Source organism: Meleagris gallopavo, chromosome 2 (genome assembly GCF_905368555.1).
Source record: "Meleagris gallopavo chromosome 2, MGAL_WU_HG_1.1, whole genome shotgun sequence".
In the NCBI taxonomy this organism is placed as follows: Eukaryota; Metazoa; Chordata; class Aves; order Galliformes; family Phasianidae; genus Meleagris; species Meleagris gallopavo.
In genome coordinates, this window is record NC_139405.1 from 51471579 (window position 1) to 51493511 (window position 21933).

General features: G+C 43.2%; 2 protein-coding genes across 4 annotated transcripts in view; both read left to right on the forward strand.

Annotated features, from left to right (window-relative positions):
* The first annotated feature begins 6900 nt into the window (after positions 1-6900).
* Positions 6901-21881, forward strand: RSPH3 (radial spoke head 3). Of its 3 annotated transcripts, none has more exons than XM_019612948.3 (9): positions 6901-7113; positions 7236-7323; positions 8701-8845; positions 10207-10352; positions 10856-11059; positions 12024-12186; positions 13261-13347; positions 15321-15590; positions 21669-21881. In XM_019612948.3, exons 1-8 carry the CDS (start codon positions 6992-6994, stop codon positions 15581-15583), a joined length of 1218 nt encoding a protein of 405 aa, XP_019468493.2. In that variant the 5' UTR covers positions 6901-6991; the 3' UTR covers positions 15584-15590; positions 21669-21881. The 3 variants fall into 3 exon arrangements, with proteins under 3 accessions (XP_019468493.2, XP_010705573.2, XP_031408342.2); XM_010707271.3 differs by lacking the exon at positions 21669-21881 and adding an exon at positions 18595-18757; XM_031552482.2 differs by lacking the exon at positions 21669-21881 and having other exon boundaries at positions 15321-17309.
* PLAGL1 (PLAG1 like zinc finger 1) overlaps positions 15509-21933 on the forward strand; it is a 50335-nt gene continuing 43910 nt past the window's right edge. The window contains exon 1 of the mRNA XM_085217132.1: positions 15509-15590. The gene's annotated coding sequence lies outside the window, so the exon portion shown is untranslated. The remainder of the gene's footprint in view (positions 15591-21933) is intronic.

A 21933-nucleotide genomic window follows, 5' to 3' on the forward strand; every position in this document is an offset into this window, starting at 1 on the left:
ATTGCAAATTATTTCATACTTTTTGTGAGCTCTTTGGGACGCTGAAAATGACAAAATTTGTCAGGATTGCACGAGTATCCTGAATATTTCTTCTGCAGTTTGCATGTTAACATACTATTTTACAAAATAACACAAGCCCAAGTTTAATGATTAAATAAGAAAACATACATGTCTGCTTAATAACAAAAACCACATGTCTTCACAGGCACACACAAGCACACATAACTTGTAATGCATGCGGGTTTCGAATTGACTGAGCATGTGTGATGGTGCTAGAGGCAGCTAGCACTGCACTGCGCCCTCCTCAGCATTCCGTTGTGGCCTACCAACCAAACTCAGTCTATTCCTATGGACTTGCCATCAAAGTCCAATGCTGACACCTACAATAAAGCCAACAACTTGTCATTTTTTAGCAATTATTATTTATTTGTTTGCAATGAGATTCTCCCTCTTCAGCCTTTTGTTTAGTAAGCAATAGTCCTGAAGAGAAGAACCTGTAGGTCCTGGTAGATGAAAAACTGCACATGAGCCAGCAATGTGCTCCTGCAGCTCAGAAAGCAAATGGTATCCTGGGCTCCATCAGAAGAGGGGTGGCCAGCAGGGACAGGGAGGTGGTTGTCCCTCTCTACTCTGCTCTTGTGAGGCCCCATCTGTAGTACTGCATCCAGGTCTGGAGCCCCCAGTACAGGAAAGACAGAGAGCTGTTGGAGAGGGTCCAGAGGAGAGCCACAAAGATGATCAGAGGGCTGGAGCACCTCCCCTATGAAGACAGGCTGAAGGAGCTGGGCTTGTTCAGCCTGGAGAAAAGAAGGCTGTGGGGTGACCTCATTGCAGCCTTTCAGTACCTAAAGGGAGCCTATAAACAGGAGAGGAATCAACTCTTCACAAGGGTAGATAACAGCAGAACAAGAGGAAATGGTTTTAAGTTGAGGGAGGGAAGATTTAGGTTGGATGTCAGGAGGAAGTTCTTTACAGAGAGAGTGGTGAGGTGCTGGAACAGGCTGCCCAGAGAGGTTGTGGATGCCCTGTCCCTGGAGGTGTTCAAGGCCAGGTTGGATGGGGCCCAAGGCAGCCTGGTCTAGCATTAAATATGGAGGTTGGTGGCCCTGCATGTGGCAGGGGGTTGGAGATTCATGATCCTTAAAGTCCCTTCCAACCTGGGCCATTCTGTGATTCGGTGATTCTGTAATACCTCTGTATTTTCCTGGAGCACTGAAGTCAAACTGGTTTGGAGAATCTTGCCTGGAGTGTGTATAATTTTGGAATGTTAAAAGCTAATCACAAAATGACTGTCTTATAACTCAGTTACATATTGTAGGGAGTTCCATGTGATCTATTTTTACCACAATGTGTCTCCAATTGTAAAAGATATATCACAGGAGACCAAATGCCACCCATAGAAAAAATCTGCCAATTTTAGTCTGGGAACAGGAGTTTTTGTTTCTCTACCATCTGTACCATCTTTGGCACTAAGCCAGCAGAGATGTTGGATTGTTGCAGCAGCACACAATCACTGCTTGTTCCCAGGCTGACTCACTCCTTACCCATATACTGCAAATCATTATTTCACTGTCCCATTGCACACAGGAAAGTCCCTTGACCCAGGAAAAAATATTATTGCCAATTTTTGCTGGAGATTACAGCACTTAATTATCACAGGGGTGTGCTTTGAATGAATATAAGTAGGCAGCTCAGGATTCTGAACGATAGTCTGCAGCAGATGAAAGAGTACTCAAGTTAAAGAGTTACTAATTTCCAGTGCCTTCTTTCCAAGATCTCCAAGCTCCAGGGTTCCCTAAAGGAAGCTGTTATTATGGACGCCAGGAATTTCATCCATCTACCATCTGAATGCATCCTGAGACACTTCCCATAAGATTCCTACAAAGGGAAACCCTTCCACTTTTTAAAAAAGACTTATGCTGAATGTCTCACTGCCAGAACTCTGTGAACGTAGCATGATCTTTCTTCCCTTCGATCCATTAATATATTTGCTCTCTCAGGAAAATACGATGTTTTCAAGTGTCACTCATAGAATTTTGCATTTTTGTTCAACCTCTCTGCTGTGACGTTCTACACAGCAGGCCGGCTTCTGCACTGCTTTGCACTGCCAAGGGGCAGTGAGAGCTGAGTGGAAAGGCATGAAAAGCTTGCTTTCTTGGTCCACTTTGTCTCCGCATAGCACATTATGTTTGTCTCACATGGAAAGCAGCATAGAAACATTCACTAATTTCACTTGGAAATTCAGTCAGGACATTAACCAAGTTAGCTTTGAAGTTTGCTTGGTTAACTGATCCAGCAAGCATTTCATCTCCAGAACTGATCACATCCAGCTGCAAAAATAATCACTAAGGTGATTATAATACACTGTTGAATTGCTAGCTTTAGGCAGACAGCAGGAGCTGTGGCTATCATGTGCCTCCACGAGGACAATTTCCGACTACAGGAAAAGGAAGCCACCTTGGTTAGGCGCTCTGGTTACATTTTTCTCTGAATTTTCTCAGCAGTCAGTCCTTATCACACGTGTCATCAGAACAGTGGGGAAGGTTAGATATTGACAAGGGGAAGGAACTTTTCAAACAGACAGACAATAACCCTGGGAAAAATCCAGGGGAAAAGGGCTTTGGATAAGTGATACAATCTTCATATTGGCAGCTGACTTTCATATACACAGCCAGCTGCTTTTTAAATTTTTCTTTTTCCTCTCTGTTACTAAGAATCACTAATTACATAGTCCTCCCCCCCCCTTATAGAAAGTATCACTGATAATTTTAAATAAATCCTTTTCATTTGCTATGACAATTACATCAATTTAATTCTACTTCTGAGTGAAGCTTCTGCAAGGGGAGAGGAGATCACATATCCCTTTCCGTTTCTAACCTGAGGCGCCAGCATGTGAGTCTGAACAAACAGTTGACAACTCCTGAACCCATTGAACACTGCTTCCTCTGCTGGGTAATAAGAAAAGGTTTCTAGGAAAGATTTGTCACTTTCTAAACAAAACCTCTTTAGCCAATCAGCTTTTAAAAGAACTGACCCAACGGCTGCTTGAAATTCTTTCTCCCCACAACCCACAAACCTCTCACCAACTTCCTTGTCAGATGCTACAGTCCAGATTCCAGCCCTTCAGCTGTAAATCAAGATCAAAATTATAAAACACTGTTGCTTTTTTTTAAATTATTTTAAGGCCAAACCCAAGCAGATTTCAAGAGATGATGTTCCTGTGATAAAGGTGGAAGACATGTTTGCTTTTTCTCATGCTTACTGCACAGTCTTGGCCCAGGCAATTCAACCTCATTATACACAGGGCACGAGCACTGAAAAGCAGGTTTATGCCCTCACCTTTTCCCCTGCTCCCCCAAGTGTGAATTCTGTTTCCATCATAAAGCCCTGATTACATATACATGCAGCTGGAGAGCTCTGCATACAATTCACCAATCAGTTCTCTTAAGTGCAGCCAGTTATGAGGTGAGAAATTGACCTACAGCATCAGCTGCAGAATTCTGCAGACCCTATATCCAGAGGAGCACAGAAAATTACATGACAAGATATACAGATACACGTCTCTCCTAAGGGATAGAGATATAGCCAAAAGATACAGCACTTAATAAGTTTTTGAGCATGTGAAAGAGAAGAGCATTCACTACTTCTCCATAAGTGCTCAGGAAGGTTGGCCTTGAGATTAAGACTGGAGAATTGTAGTAAAGTTATTTGCTATCAAGGTCTGCATTTTCCATATGCTTCCTGCACAGCTTTGGACTGTGGAGCTCAACCTCAGTGAAAAAAGGATGATCCTGCTATGACTCCAAGAGACGTGATAAAGGGCAATTTGTCTTAAGATGAACAGAGAGGCTATAGTGAAGGGGCAACAGAAGCAGATCAGTCTTCTTACTCTGCAGGTTTTGTGCAATTGCCCACAAGAGAGGGAGATAGAAAATAAGGCAGAGCTCTTGGGGTGAAAGGAAAACAACTGTGAGTGCTCTGTCTAGGGAAGGTAAAAAGAGGCTGGAGAGGGAGTAATAGTGCACAATTGACTCGAGTTTCAGTAGGAAGGTCATCAACAATGGATTTTCCAATTAGCAGTTTAATAAATGATAGTTTAAAACTGAGTGTGCTGTGCTTTGCTCCACTCTCTAAAATGCTTTTCAACACTTCCCTGATTTTTTCTAGACACTGGGTATGAAATTTGTCATACTGAAAAGCAAACTTGTGCAGGAATTTGAGGGAAAAAGGTGCTCAGAGTCAGAGGTGACATGGTATTTGCTAATTTTGTCTTGAAATCATGAGTAACAAAATCTTTTCTTGCTGAGCACTGGAAAAATTAAGCCCTGGAATTTCATAGCCCTGTTTGCTCTATGAGTTCAGGACTGAAGTCAAAAGGAAGTTGCAGAGCTACAGAAAAAAAAAAAAAAAAAAAAAAGGAAGTTTAACTATTCTGGCTTGAAGACATGAGGAATAGGATAGGCATGTTATCCTTTTGACAACTGCAGATCATGACCACCAACACTGCTTAGAAAAATAGTAATCTCACCATTGGGATTCAACTTTTGCTCCTGTACGTTGGTGGGTTTTTTTCCTTCTATGTCTCTCTTGTCAAGGTTTGCAAGCTGGTACATATTTTTATTAAAGCTAAGTATCTCACTGTCAGAGCTAGGCCTATATGTAGGTACTGGCTGCATATCACAGACGTATTAAACTTAGTGCCTACAAAAATCATCAAAGGCACCATCTGAGGGCTGTCAGTTACCTAGGACACAACACTGCTGCAGTCTTGCTGACTCCCTCTGACCTCATCACTGCAGCATGTCAAAAGCAGGTTTCACTGCACTTCCGCTAATTGTTCTCCAAGAGCGTTGGAGCACACTTATAACTGTGTTTTATATTTCTGCCAGACATCTCGGGACATTGATTAGCAGCAGCATGATGCTTTTCAGGACTTCTGATGCCACCTCAAGCACTTCCTTCCCTGGAGACTTTCAAAATCGGCCAGGATAGGCCCTGACCAAGCAGATCTATCTTTGAATTTGTCCTTGCTTAGGCAGGAGGGATACACCAGAGACCTCCAGAGTCTTTTTCAGTCTGGACTGCTCTACGATTCTGTGATGTCTGCATGAAAACAATGGCATTCTGGCATTTGCTAACATGCAAAGCCAGAGCCCTCTGCCCCTCCTGCAGAGTACTTCCAATGCTTTTGCGCTGAATTGTAAAAAACCATTCCATTGTTTCTGGTTAGCTTTGTCAGTTCTGCTCTCACCTCTCTCCCTAGTGACACTTGCAGCATTCTCCTGGTTCCCTTGCACCTTGCAGGCCTCCTATGAAGGAAACACTCTCTGATACCTGAAACTTATTACTGTCTATAAGGTATTGTCATGGAGAACCTACACCTGCCATAGCAACATAACCAAAACAAATGGCTTCCAGAAGGATTCCAGAAATAAAGGGCATGGATATTTTATATACTCAGTATTGCTGAAGTAATCAAGGCTACTCACAAAGATTTAAAAAGAGCTACTACTATAGCAGTAACCCTTAACTGCTGTTAGGTTTTGCTTAGTATATTTTAACAATTTTATTTTTTTTTTAATATAGAATCTGTTAACATGTTCTCATTATTTGTTATGGGTCAGGACAATCCCAGATAAGTGTACAGACAAGGAGAAGAACTCATTGAGAGCAGCCCTGTGGAGTGGAACTCAGGGGTACTGATGGGCAAACAGCTGCTCTTGAAGCCCAGAAGGGCAACTGTATCCTGGGCTGCATCAGACAAGGGATGGCAGCAGAAAGACGGAGGTGATTGTCCCTCTCTGCTCTGCCCTTGTGAGCCCCACATGCAGTACTCCATCCAGACCCAGGTCCCCAGCACAGGAAGGATGTGGGGCTGCTGGAGTGGGGCCCAAGGAGGCCATGAAGATGATCAGAGGGCTGGAGCACCTCATAAAGAAAGGCTGAGGGAGCTGGGCTTGTTCAGCTTAGAGAAGGCTCCAGGAAGACCTTACTGCAGTCTTCCAGTTCTTGAGGGAAGCTTTTAAGCAGGGGAGAGATGGTTTGGTAGTGATAGAATTAGGGAGAATGGCTTTAAACTAAATGAGGGGAGACTTAGGTTAGATGTTAGGAAGGAAATCGTGGAATCATAGAACGGCCTGGGTTGAAAAGACCACAATGATCATCCAGTTTCAATCCCCCTGATATGTGCAGGATCGCCAGCCACCAGACCAGTCTACCCAGAGCCACATCCAGCCTGGCCTTGAATGCCTTCAGGGATGGGGCATCCACAACCTCCTTGGGCAACCTGAATCTTTATCCTTGGGCAACCAACCTTTACCCATAGCAGTGGGGCACTAGCAAAGACAGCCCAGATAAACTGTGGAGGTGTTCAGAGTCAGGTTGGATGGGCCCTGGGCAGCTGGTGGGTGGCAACCCTGCCCACAGCAAGGCATTGGAGCTGGATGGACTTTAAGGTGCCTTCCAGCCTGAGCTATTCTGTGATTCCACGATTCTATGGTAGTGAATACAGAGGCCATACCAAGGGCCCACCTCATTCTCCTATTTCCTACCATACTACATCTTTGCAGTATCCAAATCCCACAACAGCTTCCCAGACCAATGGACCCTAAGCGTGTACACAGAGTACTGTAGGTTCCCTTTCGGGACACTGGTACACCAGCCACCAACATGTAATCCAACAGATTTCTGTGACCTCCTCCCGTGCCGACCCCGCAGCCAGGCTCAGGCACAGCCTCCAGCTCAGCCAGGCACCACCCCGCCCCTTTGCGGCTTGCGAGCGGCGGACGGACGGCAGCGCCACCGCGCGGCCACCCCTCAGTGCTGCCCGAGCCGAGCTAACGGCCTCCCGCAGCACCACGCCCCACCACCGTTAGCGGCGCCCTCCAGCCCCGCGCATGCGCAGCGCCTTCTCCGCGTTGCCTAGAGACGGTTGCCTGGGCGCGTTACAGCCGCGCCGCTGTGGGAGCGGGAGCCCCCTGCGCCCGCCGCCATGTTGCCTGCGTTGCGCCCGCCGCCACCGGCGGCCTCCACCGTGCCCTACACCTACTGCAGCCCTCCACGCGCCGTGCCCGCCCGTCCCAAGTACCGAGCACCGCTGGAGGCCGACGAACCGTGAGTGCCCCTAGCAGGCCTACCTTCCCGGGATGGGGGGGAGCCCCGGGACGTGGGGCTTTCGGGACTGCAGTTGGAGGTTGCGCCGCCCTCACCACAGCCGTGGGCGTTTGGCGTTGCAGGGTGAAGGAGCCCGCTCGCTGGGCCAACCTGATGTACGACAGGAGAGTGGTGCGCGGCAACACGTACGCCCGTCAGGCTGTGCCTATGGTAGGTTCTCCGCGGGCATCATCCCACAGCTGCGTTGGGAAGCAGCGCCGTAGTTTCTCGTGCCAAGGAGGGTTTCGGTTGGGTATTAGGTAACGTTTCTTCTCAGAAAGAGCAGCGAGGCAGTGACGCAGGCTGCCCACGGAGGAGTGCAGTCACCGACCCTGGAGGTGCTCAAGATCCGTGTGGATGTGGCACTGAGGGATGTGGTCAGTGGGCATGGAGGGACGGGCTGACGATCAGACTAAATGATCATCTTTTTCATTTTAACGATTCTGTGATTTTCAGAGATTATTTCTACATGGATGCTTTGTTTGTGTAGGGAATTTAAAGCTGTCGGTCCTTAAAAGCAATTGTATGGGAATAGCTTTGTGTTATTTCTTAGTTGTTTCAAACAGCTATTTTCACGTGTTCTGTTTATGAAGTTCAAAAGGTATTTTCCTTCCAGCCCACAAAGCACTGAATTTAGTAGTGTGGATGTCTTTTGCTTAAACAGCAATAAAGTTTCTAGATTTTTTAATCTAACAAACATTTCTGTTGATATTGCAATAACTGGACCGAAGTCATACAATTATAGAAGTCCCAAGCCCTCTGCCACGGGCTGCCAACTACTAGACCAAGTACCAAATCAGATTCCCCAGAGCCCCATCCAACCTGGCCTTGAACTCCTGAGGGGATGGGGGGCAGCCACAGCCTTTCTTGGCAGCCTGTTCCAGCACCTCACCACTCTCAGTAAAAAAAAATAATAATAATAAAATAAAATCCTTTCCCCACGATGTCTAATCTAAATCTCCCTTCCTTTAGTTTAAAACCATTCCTCCTTGTCCTGTCAGTATCTGCCCATGTAAAATGTTAATTTTCCTCATGTTTTTAAACTCCTTTCAAGTATTGAAAGGTTGCAATGAGGTCTCCCCCCAGCCTTCCCTTTTCCAGGCTGAACAAGCCCAGTTCCTTTAGCCTATCTTAGTAGGGTGCTCTAGCCCTTGATTATCTTCATGGCCCTCCTCTGGACCATCTCCAGAATTCCACATCTTTCCTGTGTTGGGGAAGTCCATTTCACTTTCTTAAAGCTTCACCTGGAAGCTCACAGCTGAGTGAGAATAAGCCATTTTAATATGCTTTATCTTGTTTTATCTTAGTGTGAGGTGCCATTAAAATACGCCTGTAGGTATCCAGTTCATCTTGTTAGTTTCATGCCCTAGTCTTTAAAGAAACTGACAATTTAGAATCAGTCTAAACTGAAAAGTAAATCTGAAATACTAGATTTGTAATGTTAAAAACAACAACAGGCTTCATTCGCAAGAGGAATTAGTAGTATTTCCAAGTACCAAGTGCAGGGTGGTTTATTTCTTATTTATTTTGTGGTTCGCTCCTGTCCAGTGTATCCATCATCTCAATGCAATTGAGATTCAAAGGCAGAGAGAAGCACGGAGGAGAGCATTGGCTAGAAAGAGAGCAGAAGAGCAAATACAGCTAAGAACACCTGAGCCTGTGGAAGGCAGAAAGCACATTCATGTGCAGACAGGTAAGGGATGATTTAAAAAAAAAAAAAAAAAAAAAAAAAAAATTCATCTGAGAACAAAAACGTGCTGGTCTGAATTTACTTACTAAAGTGATAATTCAATTGGTAGAATCAATTAAGGGTAAGGTTCTCTAATCCTTTCCACTATAAACCCCCTATTTTTCGTTCCGTTTAATTACTAATAAATGTGGCTAATGAGTGACTTTTTTTTTTAAAGAATGTCTGTTTTTCAATTCTCAGTGCACATTCTTGAACACTAGTCAAGACTAGACAACTTCATTTATTCTTTCCTTTTCCAGTATCATCAGAGAAATATGCCTCAAATAGAGCTGTGTTCTTCTAATAAGACTAGCATTAAAAATTACTGGGGGGAAGGGAAAAAAGAATGGGCAGTGGCCCTAGTTTAAAGCAGGAAACTGCCCTATTTGTGAGCAAACAATTTATTTGTAGCAAGACCAACATTTGTCAGGGGGTAATCATGGGGCGAATACAATGTATTGTTGTGCCCTTCAGGAAAGCATTTCAGGTTGTCTTACAAACTGGGAAAACAGCTGTGGTACGTGCTAATCAGATGTGGGCTTTGGTTTTGTGAGCATTCTCTGTGCCACAGCACAACTGAACCCTCCTCCAATGTACAACGACTTTTCACCATTGAAATTTTGTTGGGCACAGAAGGAGGCAGTCTAGTGTGGTTATCGTGGTCTCTTTCTTCCCATCTTATAGGGCTGATAATCTTAAATATTCCCAGGCCTTCCTTTCTGGGCAAGGCTGTTAATCTCTGCAGTGGGAAACAGACATATAATTCAAGTCAAGCACATGGTATAACAAAATATATGGTTACCTCAAAGCTACTTCCACTTGGCCTGGAAGGAGAGTGTCATTTTTTAAAAATCCATCAGGTCCAGTGGTCTGGAGATCCAGTCTTCTCTATGCAATGGAGAAAAATCTATGGCTTTATAACTATTAATGGTGAGTAGATGGTTAGTAGATTAGTAGTATAATCATTGTACATTTTTTGAAATTGCCATATCCCATTATCTATACCGAGAATTGTTTATTCTTCAAGGTGGACTGAAAATGGTGTAGAGTCTCTTTAGAAACCAGGTCAATGGGTTTAGGAGTAATTTCCAAGAACTGTACCAGATATTACAGAAAGCGTGGCATCAAATGGCTTATGTAGCAAATTGTTTTGAGGGCTTTTTTGTGTGTGTTAATTTGCACTTGGTTTTGTTTTTTTGTTTGGTACCTTTCAACAACTTTGCAGCATTCTTTGTATATAGTTCACTCAGTACAGTAATCAGGAATAGCTGAGGAATAAAATAAAAAAGAATCCAATGCAGAGCATCCTTGTGTTTTATTTCTAGAGCTGTATTTGGAAGAGATAAGTGACCGGATAATAGAGGTTGATGTGGAGTGTCAAACGGATGCATTTTTGGACAGACCTCCCACTCCTTTCTTCGTGCCGGCCAAAACAGGAAGAGATATGGCCACACAAATAGAAGAAGGAGAGGTATGAAGCAAAGTCACATCCACAAGTAGTGGTAAAGCATATTTCCTATATCAAACAAATTTGAGTCAAAACCATAAAGGAACATCTTGTAGAACATGCAAAAGAAATCATGCAAAACTGAGGAACGAACACAGGTTCTGCTGCTTTCAGCTAAGAACCACAATACTGAGAAACGTTCTCCTCTGTGGAAATAGTATCCAGCCAGAGGGACTGGAAACACAAAAGGGAGCAGCAGTAGAGTCCAGGTCAGTGCTCTGCTTGTCCCTGACAGTGCCCTAAGTGGCTGCAGCTGAGTATGTGGTGTCTTACTGCAGCCCACTAATCACTTAGACCCCAGCAGCATTCATGCTTCCTGCCTCAGATGACACTGGATCCCTACCTCCACTTCTCATCACCTCTTTCTGCAAGGTGTTTTGATCATCCTCATTTGCTCCTTGCCAAGATGTTGAGAGGGATCGTGGTAAGGGGTCATTTATTTCTGTTTCACCCACTCTCATCCTCAGCTCTTTGACTTTGACATTGAAGTCAAGCCAATCCTGGAAGTGCTGATTGGGAAAACCATTGAGCAAGCTTTGCTGGAAGTCATGGAGGAAGAAGAGCTGGCTGAGCTGTGGGCACATCAGCGTGCCTATGCAGAGCTGCGCAATGCAGAGCTGGCTGAGGTCCAGCGCCTGGAAGAGCAAGACAGGCGATACAGAGAGGAGAAGGTAAGTCTGATTATGTGTAAAACAGGCCTGTGTCAGTGCTCACCATGTCCAGTACAGAAGGATGAGCTCTGAAATAAGCTGAATGGGGGCAGAAGGCTATTGTCAAGTTTGATGTTCCTGAAAGCGTTTTGGTGCCATACAGCTTCACACAGAACCTTGCTCTCATGGGCCTGCTCTGTGCTGTTCTGTTCCAATAGAGCAGTCGTGCTCAAGTGACCTGGTGAACTCAGGCATCTGATCAAGAGGCCAAACCTGACAATATTGTGCAGCTGTTACTCACGCCTGTTCATTATGATAATATCTAAATGAGTAGTGAGAGTGCTTGAAAGTGAGAAGCATCTCGTGTTCTTTCACACAGAACACATGTGCTATTGTATGAATGCACGTACCTCTCAAGATCTCAAAGTACAAAACTATGTTACTAGTATCTACCAAGTAGAAACAAATAGAAAATGACAAGTCTTAATTTGTTTATTTGGGTTAATAATGTTGATGTTATTATTGTCTTTCTGGACCAACCTACATTGGTCATTTTTTCTTATATGAAATAGTATATAAAATTGGAAAAGTGAAAAGTTGATGAAATTTTCACTCAACCTCACCTTATTCCAAGGGCATCAATCAGCTCTATCTGCAATAATCAAGCAGTTAAGATATCAATGGATGATAAGGTATTGGAGAAGGATTTCATTTAGCCAGCCACAAGACCCTTATTTTTACAGACTTGCCAAAATTAAAAAAGCTATATCAAAGGACTCCTCTAGACCTTGCACTCCACGATTCAGGCATTCAAGGAGTTTTTTGTAAAGTTAGAGGCCACAGATACTGGCATCTAGCTCAGAAGTTTTAAGTATTGGTACTCTCATTATCTCTGCTGTTTATGAGTTTCACACTGATGATTTTTCAAAATCTAGATCAAAAGAGCTAAGGGGCTGAAAATTGAAGCGCAGTATTGTCTTGACAGGAACGCTGCAAACAGCTGCAGATGCAAATGCTGCAGAAAGAGAAAGAGACCATGGAGAAAATTGCAGCTCAGGCATTTGCTAAGCGTTACTTGGCTGATCTTATTCCCTCAGTCTTCAACAATCTTCATGAGAGTGGGTTTTTCTATGATCCTATAGAAAGAGGTTTGTACTTTATTTTTTTAATATATGGAGTAATATAGAAGGCAAACCATCTATAAACATACTTTATAGTCTTATTATTTAGAATAATGTAAGAATACTTTCTTCATTGACATTTGTGATTGCAGAGGTAGTTTTCAAACTCGCATTTTTACTACAAACATTGGTTACCTGCACCGAGTGTTCAAAAATATGTAAGAACTGACAGTTTTACTTATAATGAAAAGAGCTGCTTTTATATTGATAGAAACAAATGGCTGGTTAGGACTGGTAGAGAAAGAAAGAGAGAGGGATCCAAACTGTTTTAAGTGTATTTTGATAGGATAAGTGAAGGAATATGTATGTCACTTTGAATCTTTGTTAATGATTGCTGGAGCAAAGGAAAAAATGGTCAATAAGAATTAGGCTCTGCAAATAATTTTAGAGTTGTACATCAGCAACTTTCAAGCTTTCAGAGTCAGCAGCATTTCTTATGGGTTACTTTGATGCACCCCACTTATCCAGTTCCTGTACAGGTGCTCAGACTCCAGTTTGGGAATGGGTACACTCTCTCCAGAATGAGTCAGAAGGCAAATGCAGAAACTGAGTGTGTTTTGCAAACTGAGCAAGGTTTGGGACTGTTACACGTGAAAAGCACAACTGGAGTAAGCAAGAGCTCTTTAGTCAGAGCGAACAAATGCTTTCAGCAGACCAGAAGCCAGATGTACTTGGAAAGCAGAGCAGGAAATGTTATTCTTCTGACTTGCTCAGGGTAGTTATTTTCATCTAACTGGAACATTACTGTGCATCTCATGTGTGCTTGCCCTTTGGGGATGCCAAGCCCCTTTGAAAATCAGTGAAGTTGAGAGGACTCTGGTCCAGGTCCATAATGATGAGGAGTCTCAGTAAAAGAAGCAGGAGACAAGGCACCTAAGAAATCCTGAGAGATTTCATCTGGCTCTTGCAAAGCAAGTATCTTCTGGCAGGGTTGTTCATCCCTTAATGATCACAGCAAATGAAAAACAGCCCAGAGATCCCGTTGCTCATCCTTAATAAGCAGATGCTTTTTCTTGCTTTCTTTCTGCCAAATTCTTACAGACATTGAGACAGAATTCCTGCCATGGCTGATGACAGAAGTGGAAGAAACACTAGAAAAGAAGACTCTGGGAAGGGTGATGCTTGACTGTAAGTTATCAGTTAATCTGGGCTCCTTACTTGTAATTGTTTTTTCTCCAGTCAAAACAAATGGAATGTCTGTATGCTCATTATGGACTAAGTGAGCAGGTGTCATTTTAACAAGAAGTCCAAGCATCTGTGGCTTCATATGTTTGCTTTTGGGTTTTCTACTTATTTATTTTTACATTTAAAAATGTTTTTAAAGTTGGGAAAATCACTACTGCAGCCACTAAATGATTGATTCTCACCTGAAGTATTAGAATTGCCAAACATGCACTAATTTCTCTCTCTGCTGGCTTTATGCGTTGCTGCTGGGAGATGCGATATTTTCGGCATGACAGAAAGGTCAGGTAACCAGCACTTTTCATCAGAACAAGAGCTTACTACTCCAGCAATCAATAATCAAGTCCTTACTTTTGAAGCAGATTAAAATATCACCCTCTGCTTTCTTCTAGGCTGTTTTGGACTAAGCACGTGGGTTCTTCTATTGGTCAGTCTTCAGAGGCTGCATTGAAATACCTGGACAGTCTAAGACTGTCTTTTGTAGAAGCACAAAATTATGATGAATGTGTCTCCACCAGGCCAAACCCATTCTTACGTATGCATTACATATTCATTCTTGCAGTTTTACCTCAAGCAGTGATTGTGGATTTGAATTACAATTGTTTGTTTCCTTTGGGTTAGTTTTCAGCTTAACCAGGACCCAGTATTTTCTTTGTTGAGGTCCAATTCAGATAACTACAACTGCAATGTTAGTATTTTTATCCTGTGACATGTGTTGGTGTGTACACTTAAGAACCACTTTTAAAGGATTTCTTCTTGAGGGAAGGAATTTTCTCTCCTATTGAGCAAGAAGTGTGACCACTGATTAGATGTTGCTGTAGGATATACCATTAGCTCATCCATCGTCCATCATATTCTTTTTAAATCTTTAATTTTTACTGCCAGATACCAGGGTTTTGCACCAATTTATAGATGCACAGAACGATTAGAGCAAGCTAATAAGTAATACTGGCAGCCTCTGTTGATGCCAGTTTACCCACTGTGTGTCCTGGCTTATATCCAACCATGCACCGTTGAATAAACCATCATCTCTGCAAAAGGAACTGTGAATTACCTTCTCCAACAAGTTTTGTAAAGGCAGGCACAACCTCAGCTGAAATTCTGGCTTCTTCTCCTACTTATGCAAAAGCACAGGAGAATTCTCTAAGGATACATTTTTAAGCTATTTGAATTTAGAAGCTAGGTAAATGGCTAATTTTGTCACCATCCAATAAAAAACCTGTGAATTGGAAGGGAAGCATCCACGGTCTAAGGTGGCTACGTTTGTCCTCTCAAGTGATGCAAAACTCAACCCCAAAATTAGCAAGGAATCTTCTTTTGGTATCTGTATCTTTTGGTATGTTGTCCCATTTTCTATACTAAAGCCTCTTCCTCCATCATTGGCCTCTTTATTTACCATATTTAAACGATATATTTCAAAGTGAATGCTGAATTATTGTTGTTTTCATTGGTTTGGAAGAGGTACAATGTTTAGAAAAACTTACAAAGACAAAACAACAAAAATAATAAAGAACAGATGTTTTACAGCTGCTTTTCAAAAATAGAAAGTCTTTTTGATGAGTCCCACAGTTCCAGTATTACCCTCTGCCAAAAATATCACATGATATGCAACCTGGCTAATTCACCTTGTAGGGTGACCCGTTCCAAAAGTGACCAGACAACAATGAAGAGATGTACAAGGTAGTCCAGGTAAACCTTTTCAAATCACTGCTTTCAGTGCAAACCTTTGGTTGTAACTAGGCTACAGCAGCACGGATGATTTTTCTTATCCACACATTCTTTCACTGTTAGCATTATTTCTTTTTTTTTTTTTTTTTTTTTCCACTCTGCCCAAGAATTCACAGGTCAGCAATGCATAAATCATTTCAAATTACAGTGTTTTTTACTCTGTTTGCTAATGATACTTTTCTCTATTTCAGCACTGATTCGTACGGTGACTGAAAAACGCTTAGATGCGTTTAGCCGGAAACCTCTGCCTGATCAGATAGAGGCACTTGCTGAGGAGCGCAGGCCAACAGACAATGCACCACAGGTGGCTGCTGAGACAGAAGCTGCTGACCAAGCAGTCACAGCAGATGAAGAGACTGACCAACCTGCTGCTGAGGAACAGGCTTCGCGTCACATCACTTTCCAGTTAGAGGAAGCCGATCAAGAAGAAATGGAGGACTCGGAAACTGACTAGCAAGCAGGCAAGTCATCATCCTGTCTATTTACAGGTATTGTGGTGTAGGCATGTTGAAGGATGAATCTAGTCAGCAGTACAGCATTAAAGCATGTTTTCCAAATATTAATGTTGCTGATTTCAGGTTGAAAGAGTCAAGAGAGTTTACTGGTGTCATGAATGGCAGTGAAATCCTAACCTCCTCTAGATAATTTAACCCATCTAAAACCAGAGATGTTTACAAGTGAAAAGTAATGCTGTCACACATCCCACTCTAGAAAGACATGAAAGGATATTGAGAGCATCCTGGTAACTTTCGCAAGATCATGTTTTAAGAACAGAGACGTTCTTACTTTGCTTGTTTTGAAAGGTAACTGCTACAGCACTTAAATTTCTTTCCACTCATGTTACTCGCTCCTTCCCTGACACATTTGGATGGGCATCTCAGTAGGCAGTAGAGTAAAGGCTGTTGTTCCTGACACTCTTCAAGTTCTAAAGAATTATCTGGGAACATCTGCCTGTGCAAAATTTTCCTCAGCCTCCCCTGTTAAGGGTCTGAGAGCCCTGTGCTAAGCTCAGCCTTAGTTTTCTTCCTCATCACTCTTTGGTGGTCCACTGCATTGGTACCAGACATGAATTAAAAAATGTACCTGCACTGCCTTCCTGGCTGTTCTAGGCCAGCTTTTTAAACGGAGCATTCCTACTTGTAAAAGTGCATTGCTGCTCCATTGCAGCAACACCATTTCCTTGCTAGTTGTACTGGTGGAACCAGTCCCACCTTGTCCAGCCTGCCCTGTGATATGTCCTCTCTGCAGTACAGAGGAGATGTCTGCTAACCCAGCAGGCCAGACCCAAATCCAAGAAGTACCTGCTTCACATCTCATAATCTAAGGAGGGATGTGCAGATTTTTCTCTGAACCACTTATGCTTGTGGCTTCAGAGGCATATCCTGCGTGTCTTCCAGCCTGAGCTCTAACATCCAGACTCAATTGTGATGTACCTGGAAAAGCTCACTTGCATGGCTCGTATTCGCCTGTCTCTGTAGATAGTTGAAAATTTGAAATAATGAGGTGTAACCAGCAACGAATCCACTAAGTGGTTTGAGGATCAGCAGATATGCCTGTGTTAAATTGTAATCATGTATTACAGATTGTAGATAGACATGCAGATGCTTTCTGAAGCTGGAGTATTCCTCTGTTTGCTAAGTTGCTGGTATTTCAACATAGTATGATTGGCTTTTCATCTATCACTGATTCCTCTGATCATCCAGCAAAATGCATTGTGTATGAAATTAAAGTAGTCATTACTCACTGAGTTCTATTTAAGTATCTGAGAATAATTTGCTTTTTTGACATGTGACTGGAAATGAAAATCAGGTTTAGACATTGAAGTCAGTGGGAGGTTTACGTCAGTTTCAATAGGACCTGGATTTTGCACTGATTTTGTTCCCACATGTTGGAGATTTTTGTCATGACTTCTTCAGAGTAATTTTTTCTAGATAATTAAAGGCTGTGCGACTTGCTTCATGAGAATTGTAAATGAAAATTTACTTGAAGTGTTTCATGATTCTGTTTAAATAGGTTATGGCACTATTATATATTCTTAAATTATTGTAAAAGTTGTATACCTTGCATTTTTACTTCATTTGAATTTATGGTTATTATTCAAGACAATTATTTTATAGTTTGATTGTTGTATTTTTGGAAAAACGGTTTTAAAATAGTTTTAATGCAGTCCTTGTCTACCAGCTATGATCTGCTGTATTTCATCCTAACCTCACACAATGACTAGGGACAAAAGGGAGGCCTTCATGCTGTGTTTGGTCTTTGATGGGAACTCTAGAATCCTCAGGATCACAGACCTGAGCTGAGGAGCAGGTATGAAAAAGCTAGCTTTTATGTTCCTGAAACCATTCTTCAGTGGCAATGTGCTTCAAATTAATGACGGAGAGGAGGAAGACTAAGAGAATGGACATGTTAAACTTTATCATGCATCTTTTTTCACTGCTGATAGCCACTGAAAAAGGAACTTAAGATCCATGTGTTCTGTGTTGATGGCCAAGCCTGCAGTAGTAAAAATGAAGGGAAAAATTCTCATCAATGACATTTGCCAACACAAATTTGTATGGCCTCCCAGGGGCTTGGGAGTTGACTTCAAACAGTTTTTTGCTTTTCATTACAAATAGCAGTTTCAAAAACAGCCATCAAAAATGTGCTAGTAAAGAAACTCTTAGCATCCTACAACCACGAACATTTAAGTTTGGCAAACTGCAGTGGTGTCCTCTGTGCTGGGGCCAAAGAACAGTCTCTGCTTTCCTGAGAATGCCATATGCTCTCCCCTGCCGTATGGCTAGGCTGATTGCTCACTGTTTGTTTCTGTCCTGGGTCAGAAGCTGCTTCTTCACACTCCCATTATTTGTTTTTCTGGGGTTCTCTTCAGCATTTCTTCCCCCAAACCAAAGACTTGAAAGTTGTATCTCACATCACCAGAGAGGTGATAGAAACACTGGCTGATGAAGCTCTTCTGGTGAATGGGAAAATTTAAGATTTTCTGCTTTTGATTAAAAATACAAAGAGGGGGGCCTCCTGCTCTGTCCATGCTGGAAGAGGCACCAGCTCCTCAAAGCTGTTGCACCTAATTTCTATGTGCTACAAGTGGTACACAGCTGAATGCTAGAATGATCCTTGTGCCTGGTTTTTGATGGGGCTGGAAGATTGCCCAGAAGCACCTGCCCTTCTGGGGAAAACAGCTCTAATTTTACCATGATGATTGTCGTCTTTGTCCATGTTCAGGTTCCTGCACCCTCCCAGTGCTGCAGTTGGGGCTGAACATGCTTGTTCAGGGCATGCAGCAAGTGTGCACTGCAAACAGAACTAGGGTTTGGGCTTTCTGGGTCCCCGTCCCCCTGCAGCGCTACAGTTCTGGGAGCTGTGGTCAGTTGGCCCCTTGGCAGGAGTCCCAAAGGCAGATGATGAGATACTTTCCAAGAGCAAGTTGTCATTAATAAAGTGTAATTACTGTATTTTTTTCAGAATGTTAAGCATTCATTTTGCATATGGAGAAATGCCATTTCTTGAGAACAACCAACAGCCTGGCAGAATGGAGGAGCTTTCTTCACCAGCCTCTATTCTTGGATGTTAACTCCTGCTTTAAGATTTCACCTTTATGTATTTTATTAAAGAGCAATGCCTTTCATATTAGGTATCCGAATTCACAAATATTTGCACTGACCCAGAATTCAGAAGTGAGTGAAAACTATGACACAGATATTACTGTCTCCACAACTAACAGATCTCTTGTCTCTCCAATTCCTTCTTTCATACTTGAACAACCTTCCCTCACTCATCTTCAAGGGCTACCTTGATTCTGTCTACCAAAAGTCTATACTAGTTTTTAGGCTAAGGTAGGTGAGAAAAAGAGGAGAGCTGTGTGTTCACATAGCCTTCTTAATCAAACCCCAAGAGCTGGATCATGCACAGATTTTTGAGCAAGATGCTCAGGACTGTTTCCCCTCAATCCCATTCTGGTAGAAGAATCGCTGTAGAGGCTCTACCCATCCTTCTGTTGTAATTGTGCAGGCCTAGTTCAAACATAAATGTTTTTTGCCAGTATATTCTCATCTTCCTTTTAAGTATACCCTTTTTCTGTTGTTCCAGACTTTTCTCTTCTAACAGGTTTTCAGAACTGTACTGTAGTATGCTCAATGTGTATGCCTTAAACTCAGTTCTGATTTTAGTGTATAGTTACAATAGTTCTGTACTATGTAGGCATGCTATTCTGGAGAGGAAATTGATAATGCTAAGGACTTGGTGATGAATTCTACATTGAATTATGAAGTGTGGAAGAGAACTTTGGAATGCTGAGAACTTAAAAGCTTTTACACAAAGTGGATGTAAGATGGATGGGACAGGTAGCAGCCCTAGGGCAGTCTGAGGATGGTTATTTGAAGGTGGGAAGAAACTCAGATTCTGGGATGGAGCTTCTCTTTTCGTGTTTAAATTAAAATCAAATAGAGCAAGTATGGTCGCTGCTCTCAGGTAAGCTTCAAGCTGGTTTCCACAGAAATAGGAAGGTATCCCAATGTCATCAGGGAGTATCGTGGTTAAGCCTACTGCAGTAGGTAATGTTTTTTACAGAACCATGAAGCCACAAAGTAAAAATTTCATAAAACTTCTCTTGACACTTCCCTTCCACATCCCTTCTCTCTGATCTGTGTACCCAGGAGCAGCTGTCACAGCAGGTGAGGTGGTCAGCATTGTATCAGGCAGCTTGGGCCATTCCCAAGATCTGCAATCCTTCTCCCTACTCAATACCCCAGCAGCACAATCCCAGGGATGTGTGAAGGACTCGGAAGGGGACAGAAGGGACAGCACTGCAGGCATTAGAAGGCAGGACAGGCTCCAGAGTGCATGGAAAGGCACCACTCTTACCAGCTCCAGGTTGTTAGTCGCTTTGTAGTGACACCCACCTGGACTTCCCTTTGCACTAAATCCCAAAAGCGCCAGCCTTTACAAACTCACTTGTATTTACAGTGTTAGGAGCCAGCAGTTGAGGTCACCCATCAAAGTCCTCAGGGAGATCGTGGGATTCTGGGCTTTCTAATTGATAAGCAGCACATCTGTGTGCTGGAGCCAGTATGGGGACTTTCCCTAGGAACCATCAGAAACAGGACACAAAGTTAATTTGGGCATTGAACTTTGTCCAGAAGAGCATCTGTAGCTCAGAGGAGCTGAGCACAGTTGCTTTTGAGTGCTGGTTCCTCTTTAGCTGTGCCCAGGCTTGCCACTCATCAGAAAAAGCCCCAACCATTAGCGTTCATACCCAGAGAAGCTGCTCATCTTTGTGTGTTTGTACCAAAAGCTGCTGGTCCCAGTCAGTCTGTATCCATCTGGTTTCCATCTATTGATTTCTCTGCAAAGAGCCAAAGCATTGCTCCAACAACCAGCTCAGCAGTTTAGCCCCATGTTTATTTCAACAACTGCTTGAGAAGTGGGAAAGATACGGAGAGTGTCCGTTTGGAATTCCCCTTGAAATCCTCTTGACGTGGATGGACCAAACTAGACTGCATTTCTCCATTGCAGTGACAGACTGGGAGAAATCTATTGAGACTAAAATTCAAACTGTTTTGCTGCTGGCAGAAATCACAGGTTTCAAAGAGCTGGGGAAGGAACATTTAAAAAAATAAAGTTGGGAAAGTGTTTGCACACTTGCTTATGTGCATGTGCTAAGCATGGACCTTACCTCACCCACTTTTAATGGCTGCATCCTTAGGAGCTTGCAGAAGCTGTATTAAGAGCAGTGGTATACAGCAATATATGGCAATGGCTGCGTGGTGATTATGAAGCCATGATCCCTGTCCTGCCCTCCTGCAGCAAGCACCTTTATGCCTGTGTGAAAATCTGTAGCAGCGAAGTACTGAGTTTGGTTTTTGGAAACCAGTTTGGTTTCTCATGGCCAGAGCACCTCTATCATTCCCTGAAACACAATGTGCTGGCTCAAAGGGGAAGAGTGGAAGGGATCTCTGGAGATAGCCCCTGGTCCAATGTTATGTAGAAGCAGGGCGTTGGGTTAGTCTGGGCTATGACTGCCTGGAGCAGCACTGCTGAAATGGTCTGAAGGTGCTGGTGGCTCACAAGCTCAGTGCAGGCGGTAAGGAAGGCAGGCCACGTGCCAGGCTTCACCAGCAAAAGCATGGGCAATAGAGTGTGGGATACCACTGTTCCTCTTTATTTGGCACTTGTTAGAATCATAGAGTCATTAAAATTGGAAAAGATCTTTATAATCATCTAGTCCAACTGTTAACCCATCACCACCATGCCCACTAAACCATGTTGCTAAGTGCCAGATCTCCATGTTTCTTGAACACCTCCAGGGACAGTGACTTCACCACCTCCCTGGGCAGCCTGTGCCAATGCATCACATCCTCTTCTGAGAAGAAATTTCTCCTAATATACAACCTGAACCTCTCCTGACACAACTTGAGGCCAGTACTGGGCTACAGAGATGATCAAACAGAGAGCTTGCCATATGAAGTAAGGCTGAAAGAGTTGGATGTGTTCAGCCTGGAGAAGAGAAGGCTCAGGTGTGTCTAATTGTGGTTTTTCAGTGCAGAATGGCGGTTGTGGAGCAGCAGGGGAAGCTCTGCCCCAAGAAGGATGCCCCGTGACAGGACCAGAAGCCAGGGACAAAAGTTGCATCGGAGGAAGTGCTCCCTGAACATGCACATGCAAGTGCTCTCTGCTCACTGAGTGCTGTGCTCAGCACTTCTGTTGTCAGCAGCAGAGACCCAAGATAACGGTACAAAATGGGAAATCTTAATGCCATGAAGTGCCTTCTTTTAAAGCAAAAAACTACGATCAATGAAAAAGGGG